We start from the raw sequence: 9,318 nt of genomic DNA, 5'->3' as shown, positions 1-9,318 counted from the left end.
TAAAAATTGCTTGTGTCGTCGTATCGTACCCGTACTTGTGTCTGTGTATCTTAGTATGTGCATAAAAAAGATGGATAGTAAACTAGAAGATTTAGAATTTTTTAGGTTAATTTAGCTAAAAATTTGAGAAGACTGATGTGAATACTCTAATAAATCTAAACCTAAAGATCAGGACAGATTTCCTTTATTAGAAGATTTTACAATCGGATGCAAGTTGTCTCTAGTCCCTATATGTTATATCCTTATAATATCATGGGCAAAGTAAATTTTGAGAACCAAAAATTAAAATAACAAAAGCGATAGTTGATGAATCAAAACAGCGTCGGGCTTAAAAGGGAATCTATAGATTGAGATCCATGCAATAGGCAACAGCGCTATTGCAGTGTGTAATTGTCTTTCAAATGCTGAAATTGAAAATTAAAAAAAAAAAAAATATATATATATATATGTTTAATCTCAAGGGTTAGATCATTTTTTTAACTTCTTATTATTTTATTTATTATTCATATCTTTTTAATTTTTCCCTCGAACAAATAATCCAAGCTATGACACAGTTATTCTAAGACCACAACCAATTTCACACCTGTTTCATAACTATCCTTTGTGACTAATTGCGTGTCACTTTCACATAAAACTATCACTCATAGTCAACAATATCAAATAAATGTGAAAATGGGTGTGAAATTAGTTTTGATCCTAAAATTTTTCACCTAGAAAATTGAAACTAGACTGATCAGGAGAATAAATAAAGAGAAGTGATATATCCACAAAATTTTCACAATATTTTTACAATAAATCATGGTGGTAAGTTGTTATTGGTTTTAACTGGAAAAATTCACCACTTCAATTATTTTTTTGCCCACCTATAATAACCAATAACAACCTATCACTTGAAATGTGTTTTAAAAAAAAAAATATATATATATATATATATATGTTTAATCTCAAGGGTTAGATCATTTTTTTAACTTCTTATTATTTTATTTATTATTCATATCTTTTTAATTTTTCCCTCGAACAAATAATCCAAGCTATGACAGAGTTATTCTAAGACCACAACCAATTTCACACCTGTTTCATAACTATCCTTTGTGACTAATTGCGTGTCACTTTCACATAAAACTATCACTCATAGTCAACAACATCAAATAAATGTGAAAATGGGTGTGAAATTAGTTTTGATCCTAAAATTTTTCACCTAGAAAATTGAAACTAGACTGATCAGGAGAATAAATAAAGAGAAGTGATATATCCACAAAATTTTCACAATATTTTTACAATAAATCATGGTGGTAAGTTGTTATTGGTTTTAACTGGAAAAATTCACAACTTCAATTATTTTTTTGCCCACCTATAATAACCAATAACAACCTATCACTTGAAATGTGTTGTAAAAGTATCATGAAGATGTTTATGTTACATTCCCATAAATATAAACTAATAAGAACAACCACCACATGTATTACATAAGAGTTTTCAAACTATCATATTTATGTCGACCAACTATATATACAATCTTCATTGTCTTCTCCTTCTTTTTTTCTTCTCCTTCCCACCCCCATTTGACCAAAATAGAGTATTATACCAACCCCAGCAAGCTTGCAAACTTCGGTACGTGGTTCATGGATTAAGGAAAACTCTTTCCCAGTTAATATAAAAAATATGCACGACAAACCTATGTCCACTAGCTCTAACATGAATATCCCTACAAAGAAGCCATTGCATGCATAACATAAGATAAATCAAACAGTGCTTCTATTTCAATCTTCCTAGTAGAACCAGGACAATACTAACAAAAGAGCTGACTTTGTAGTGGAAAGCAATTTTTTCTCAGCAGCATCATCCAAAACGGATCACAATGCAAGATATATCATCTTTACTATTTTTCGCCAATGCTTCAGTTGTCAACCGCTTTGCTGCTGCTTGAGGATCTTTCATGTGTTTCACCAAATCAATTGCCTCTTGATTTTTAATAACCTGCCAGCCAGAGCGCTTCAACTATCAAGAGAAAACATTAAGGGACAAACATGGTAACTGAAAAAACAGAATAGTCTCTTTTGTATTATTTATATGCATTCTCCCAAATAGATTCAGTATTGATACCACAGTGAAAGTAAAAGCAGTTTAAACATTCAGTGAAACAGATGGGAAATGAAGACATACACTTAAAGAGAAAGAAAAAGAAATCAAGTTCCACCCTTAAGCTGTTAGTCCTTCTATACTATACATGCAATGTGAAGAAATAGACAGTAGATACATGGAACATTAGTATAGGCCATTTATTTCATCTGGTTGTGAGATAATCCTCAGTGCTACATAATTTAACAATGACAGGTAAACAGCCATTATTTGCTTAGTCTGCCTAAGAAGGGAGGCAAAAAAGAGGAAGCCTCTTTCCCCAACGATTCATGAACTAATACTGTGAGCAAGGGATTGCACTAGCCCATGACTCAGTAAGCAGGCTCCTTTAACTACCTGCTTTAGGCTGTAGAGGAATGCAGAAATTTCACAAGTCCTAAAGAACCTTAGTTCCACATGTGTTACACGTTCAAGGTGGTGATCGCCTTACAAAGAAGATAATAAATTACTAGATGAACTAACATCATCCAACTTTTAAAGGTTGCCAATGTCTTGTTTATATACAATCAGAACCCTTCAATGCAATTGAGAGCCTGTGAATAAACTCTTCTTCGAACCATGGTATAAGAATATTGTTCAGGAGGTCATACCATTTCCAAATTTTGATTTTTTACCATCTAGTCTATAGTTTTACATGATGCAGATAGGGGAGTAATCACTTTACAACACTACAGAGGGCACTTCTTCCCACCATGACATTTGCTTTGGACAGATCCTAACAGTAGAATAAGAACTAGGGAGTTCTTGAGGTGGCTAGGAGCCTGTCTAATTGTGCGTTAGCTCTTTTTGAAAGAAGATAAAAAAAAGAGGGGGGGGGGGGTGTTGTTCCTGGAAAATCCCATAGAGAAGCTCTTTAAGGGGTCCTTGAAGCTGAAAAGGTTTAAGGCTAAAAGCAGAAATATGGAGCTTTTAGGGGAAAAAACCCTGCAATTCAGTGTTCATGTTTTATAAATCCAGAACTTTAAAGCACTATTCACTATAATTTGCCAAAAACTCAAAATACTAAAGAGCTTTTCAATTAAAAAGCTCTACATCCTACAACAATGCCAAACAGGCACTAGGTCAGCCAATGAGGACGACAACTTTCAAGCCTAAAGAAACACTGTTATTTACAGCTTTGCAGAGTATGCTTTTAACTTGGGGTCTGGAAATGATATATGGGAGTTCCTCTGTATTTGGTTCTATACCTTTAATTTCTTTCAATCCTGGGTCTCAGAAATGATACATGAGGAAGTTTCAATTTTTGATAAGTAAAACTAAGAGAGAAAATGTGCTCCAAAATATTTTCATTTTCTTCATTTAGATGGCCTTAGTAAGGAAACTCTTAAAAAAAAAAAGACACAAGTGGATTGCATGTCAATAAAGGATTTCTGCGAATTCTATTTGAATAAGTTTACTACAAAATAAATTTATTAGAAAGTGAACACTTTTTCATCATCATTTATTTGAATGTATGAATTCATTATTTACAATACAGTCAATATAAAATCAGTCACCAAAACTTGATATAATATCTTGATATCTTGTTTGGCACAATGTAAATCAAAATCATATTATAGACATTGCAAAAACACACAATTTGGTTTATGTAATGTTAACAAAAGAAAGTCATTTCAAATACTATTAAAAAATTGAAATTATTTTTTTGTGTAAAATTGAAAATTGAAATATTAGAAGCGCACACCATTTGGTAAGATTAAACATTAAAACCTAAGCATGCCAAAGTTTTGACATATTATGGGATATGATGAGGAAGATGAAGAAAAAGAAGAAAAAAAAAAAAGAGAATGGCAGAACAATTTGTCATCCATAAACTACCATAATAACTGACCTTCCATAATCCATCACTTGCCAATATAACAAACTCAATGGTTGAGTCTACGGGCACATGTCTTACATCAGGCTCTGAACTTAAATGTGCTTTGAGGCTTTGATCCCCAAAAGCACGTGCAACTGCAAGTTGGCCATTAACCCTGGGAACATCTCCTGGAAAAAGTTGTAGTTTTTCAGTATTGCAGAATACTCATAATAAACAAACCTATAATCAAAGCCAAGATCCCCAAAGAAGAAAAGCCTATAATAAAGAGTAATAAGGTTATATTGATTTTATATTGCAGGACAAAATATATCACCAGGCAGAGTAGTCACAAAGCCACCCTGCTTCTCAATCCTTCTTCGTTCACTATGAGGTTCATGATCTACTGTAATTTGATTAGCGGCGCCCCTCTCACACACAACAGCTCTTGAGTCACCAATGTTTGCCACCCATAAGTCTTTGCCATCAATGACTATTGCAGTTACTGCAGTCGAGCCACCGGGCCCTAATTGCAAGGAGTTATCCAATATTAACTTATCTGTGGAGCGGTAAGCATTCCTTATTGCCGCCTCAGGATTGTTCCAGAAAGTTGGCTGCATTATACAGTCAAAGCAGTAACTAAAACAGTTAATTGTATATGTATTGCTTCTACAAAGAATGAGAGCCTAAGTATACAACATACTGAAGTTTTTTAAGTAGTAGTTGAGTGCCATTATTGAATAAATAAGGACACACAAACATCTAAGTTATGCTTTGGTTTAACTTTTAGGATCACACTTGGAACATAAAGACCTCATGATTATCTATCTAGGTTGATGTTTGATGATCAGTCAACTATAAATAACAGGCAAAATTCTAATCTTCCAAACAAATGAAGAATACATAACAAAATGCTTCCGGAAAGAAAAACAAAATTGGAATGGTCAGGAAGGGATACCTCATCAAGTATTCTGTTGAAAAGGTTATCTCTCAAATAACTTGGCACACGATCACCTAGGTGGCCATCAAATATGGCAAATAATCCAAGCACGTGATTCTTCTTTTTTCTGTATTCAGCAACATGGTAGTCCTCCATATCATGACCAGATTTACCTTCAACTAAGTGGAATCCATGAGACACTTTATAAGTCGATGACTTGCTTTTCCCCTTCCCAGAATCAGCCGATGAAGATTTAAGGCAAGTAGCATTCTGCAATGCTAATATTAGTTAAAAGAGCCAATTTGCCTAGCTCAACTGGCACCTCTCCCTTGTAAAAGCAAGGTGAAGGTCAGGCCGTAGGTTCAAGACTCACTAGCCATGTGTGCAAGTACCAATAAAAAATATAAATTAAAAAAAAAAAAAATACATGAAGACTATCATCATCTCAGAATCCTAAATGATCTCAGTTTGATAACTAAGAAGAATTCCAGTCCTCTATTAGCTTTCTACTATTTGGAATCCAGGATATGAAAATTTAAATATCCCAAAACGGATTTTTATTTTTATTTTGTTTTAAATTTAACATAATTTGAAATCCAATGTTCATAAGGATCACAAACAAGGTTTTTATAATTGGGGTTTAATCCCACCTACACAAAAAAATCACTTAGTGTCTTGTTCTGATAATAAAAAATAACCATCAGGATGAAATTATATCTAAAAAAAATTTAATTGGGGACCCGTTTAAACTTGTAATCCTGCAATTGAAATTAAGCTAAATTACTTTTTTCTTGAGAATCAATTAAGCCAATTACTAGTAATTCATTTGGTTCAAATTTAACAGCCACCAAAAGAAAAAGTCAATACACAAAACACATCAGAAGAAAATTCAAAGCAGCATGTTTTAATTTTTAATCAAAGAAACTGAATTTCCAAAACCAAAAAAAGAATTGAATCCAAGAAATATGAAAAGGAAGAGACAAACCTTGATTTTTTCAAAGAAGCTGGGGGATTTTGCTGTGTTAGAAGCACTTGCAACTGCCTGATTACTCATATCTCAAATTCTTAATCATGTATCCACTATTACCCCCCTTAACAACTTAACCAAAATCCAAACCAACTTCTGTCTATCAATCTAACTGCCTCTTCTTCTTTCTTCTGTATCTGATATATCCAAAAGGGTATATGTATCACCAAAAAAATCAGTGCTTTTTTTGGTTGCTTACCATATGGGTCTGGCCGTCACCAGAAGATAAACTGGTTGAAGTTGTTGGTCTGAACAAGAACCTATATAATAATAGTCAAAACAAATACTTTGGGCTGATCTTTTTATTGGTTTGGTACTGTATATTGAAAAATATTAAGGGGTAGAATAAATTTGGTATAATAGTGATCACCTGCACTGCATATAGTTTATCAAAGATATTGAATGATAAGAGATGATGGTGGATGTGGATGGAGTTTTCTGGTTTTTGACCATCAGAATGACGACCGTACGCGTTTTTGGAATTTTCTATATGGCTTCTCTTGTGGGGTTCATTCATTCATTGAGCTAGAAAGAAAGTAAGAAATAAAGTTTGCTTTTATATTCAATATTAGTACTATATATCAGAACTATACAACAGTAACAACACCGATATACTGTGTTTGTGGGTGTGTTTTTCTTTTCATTTTCTGGAAGAGAAAAAATATATATATATCAGAGAGAAAGTCTTGAGTTTGAAACGTTGAATATCAATAGTGGTCGAAAATGTACTAATGAAGATTTTGGACCAATTTCCGTGTGGGGTCCGACGAAAAAAAAAAAAAAAAAAAACAAAACAAAACAAAACCAACACCGGCACAACTCAGACACCCAAACCCAATGTGCTTCTTCCTCGAAGGTTCCGAGGTTCTTGTAGAGTCGTGGACTTCTGTGGGACCCACCAATTCACGAAATGCTATAAACACATTAACACTGTTTGAAAGTCTAAAAACTAGTACAACAAAAAAACCCGTAACCAATAACCATTAACCACACGCGTAGGATAGGAATAGGACATGAATATATGAATATGAGAATATCCCTCGTCTTCTTTTCTTGTTTCTTTTAAAGTCAATTTTATAAAAAGACAAAGAATTGGACCAAGTCAAATCCATAAATACAGCTCTTTCGTTTTTCATATTCTATTATTTGTTGATCCGTGCAATCTAGGAAAGAGTTTAATAAGGCAATATAAGTATAGGACGCAACTAATTGCACACCCCCATTAACCTGCGAAGTATTTGATTGTTGTATAATAAGCTGGTTGTCCGTAATAGATTATACGAAAAGTTTCTGGTTCATCAAAATATATATATATATATATATATATGAAAGTGTTGTTACTCACATCATAAGTTAACTTGGTAAGATGTTCATCAAAAAAAAGTTAAGTCGGTAAGGTGTGAATTTGAATGTTTTTGTAAGAGTATTGTTAATAAAAATATTGTACACGCATTACTTGCATGCTTGATTTTTCTTTTTTCTCTTTTTGCCTAATCCATCTTTTATATTTAAAATTACAAACTGTTTAGATCTTATGAAAGTTTTAGTACTTATAAAACATGCAATATGAAGTTAGGTATGTTTAAGATATTGCATTTGACAACATTACCACTTATCTTTTTATTTTATTTGAAAATTGTAGTTTGCAAAATTCAATTTTTTTTCCTTAATTTATATTTTTGGGAAAAATAAATTTCAACTAAATGATAAGAATAATTGAGAAGATAGTGAAAAGTAAACACTAAAAAATTTTATTCTAATCGTGGAGTCAAAAATACAAACTAAAAGGAGTAGGGCTAAAGCTCCTGATCAACACAATTAATTTTTAAGAAATGGTAAGAGAAATTCACAATGAGAAGATTAAACAAACCATTGAAGGACAAAGATGGAAGATTAAGACAGTTTGATTAAGAAAAACTAATTCCCGAGGTACAATATATAAATCAAAGATGAATACAAATTCTTGCTCTCTAAACGCAAGTTCTTGCACTCTCTTTCTCTTTCTAGCTCTTCTTTCCCAATTTTTCAGGATCCTTCATCTTGTTAGCTGTCTCCTCCTTTTATCCTCCCTACATTCTTCCTTTCCAACTATGTATCTCTTAGTTGGATTTATGGAGATACTTATCCCATCAAACACCTCTCCTACCAATTCTTGATCATGAAAGTAGACTTTTGTGGTGTCTCTACTATTTAGGCAAGTCATTTATCATTCAATGAGGCTAACATTAGGTAGGAACACCTAATTAATGCGGAGGTGACCATTACGTTGGGCTTTGCATAGTCTTCTTCGCGTTCCTGAAGAATGGAGACTAAAGTTGTGTCCTCAGTGAATCTGTTGATTTCTTCTCAATTAGGCTATCATATCCCGGGATAAATCTATTCCTCGACAGCCGGTCCAAATGATCTATATATTCTTGGGCTTGAGCTTTTCTATGTTGGGATATGGGCCAAGTTCTTATTTCAAGAGTGTCTCTTTGGTCTTTCTTCTTCAGCCCTAAATTCACGGGGCAGCTATGTTCCAAAACCCACACTAATTATATATATATATATATATTTAATTAATAAAACTAAATCTTTTGCTGAGGTGGTTGGTAATGTGGTTAAAAAAATCTGCACCATTTCGACTAAAACTAAGGCATTTTGCTATTTTAGTATAATTCTGGATTTTAATAAGAACCATATTGGATTAAGGTCTAATTCCAGGTTAAACCGGTCGAACTGGCTTGTTTGAATTGATTTTTATGGCTCAGCCTTACACGTAATAATAATAATAATAATAATAATAATAATAATAATAATTGCTGAACACAAGGAAATCAGTAGGCTGAATGTCTCGAGCGTTGATCTCAAAGTTGATTGGAATGTCCTGAAAAATAAGCACAAGATCAGAGGAGATCGAGGAAGACTGGCCAAGGATCCTCCGATGATAAAGTCAGTATTTTTGGATTTCCAATTTGTGTGGAAGTGTCCGAATGAATTACCTCTTTGTAAGGGAATGCTTATATAGCATTCATGAAACAGTTACTTGTTTAATAACCATTCCTATTGTCGAGGAGTTCAGAAGATTCGGAGGTAACTTCCATAACTATCATGGAAGTTACCTTATTTGGACTGATGTTCCATAACGGTTAGTGGAGGACATGGCTTCTTATGGTGCAATTCGTCCCTTACACCTGGTGGAAATCATGCTCGTCAAAAGCTCAATACGCTCAGGGCTAAATGGACTCGTCCACCCTTTATTAAGGACGGACAAGGTTACATCCGTCCTTTATTAAGGACAGGCAAGGTTACATCCATCCTTTATTAAGGACGGACGAGGTTATTGGCGATAAACATGTTTCACGCATCCCATTTCTCCATTCTTTTCTCACGGATAATCCATATGGACGAAATAGGACTTATGCATTTTCAATACAC

The 9,318-nt window shown here is 33.5% G+C and overlaps 1 protein-coding gene across 1 annotated transcript; it reads right to left on the bottom strand.

Moving 5' to 3' along the window:
* Window positions 1-1,438: 1,438 nt before the first annotated feature.
* Window positions 1,439-6,110, bottom strand: LOC111996970 (probable protein phosphatase 2C 44). The gene is made up of 5 exons (XM_024029008.2): window positions 5,860-6,110; window positions 4,893-5,144; window positions 4,272-4,548; window positions 3,971-4,125; window positions 1,439-1,977 (listed from the first exon to the last, which is right to left on the bottom strand). The coding sequence occupies exons 1-5, from the start codon at window positions 5,926-5,928 to the stop codon at window positions 1,840-1,842; spliced, it is 891 nt and encodes a 296-aa protein (XP_023884776.1). The 5' UTR covers window positions 5,929-6,110; the 3' UTR covers window positions 1,439-1,839.
* Between the last annotated feature and the right edge of the window lie 3,208 nt (window positions 6,111-9,318).

This window comes from Quercus suber, unplaced genomic scaffold (genome assembly GCF_002906115.3).
Source record: "Quercus suber isolate HL8 unplaced genomic scaffold, Cork oak 2.0 scaffold_2, whole genome shotgun sequence".
In the NCBI taxonomy this organism is placed as follows: Eukaryota; Viridiplantae; Streptophyta; class Magnoliopsida; order Fagales; family Fagaceae; genus Quercus; species Quercus suber.
The sequence above is the reverse complement of the archived record's forward strand: the minus strand, read 5'-3'. Positions and strand labels throughout refer to the sequence as shown.

Bases quoted from the DNA above. Each gene is read 5' to 3' on its own strand.
- LOC111996970 (XM_024029008.2), bottom strand. From the start codon at position 5,928: ATGAGTAATCAGGCAGTTGCAAGTGCTTCTAACACAGCAAAATCCCCC. The intron at 4,549-4,892 runs GTATCCCTTCCT...TGTATAATGCAG, and splicing joins TCAACAGAATACTTGATGAG to CCAACTTTCTGGAACAATCC. The intron at 1,978-3,970 runs GTCAGTTATTAT...TCTGGCTGGCAG, and splicing joins CAAGTGATGGATTATGGAAG to GTTATTAAAAATCAAGAGGC.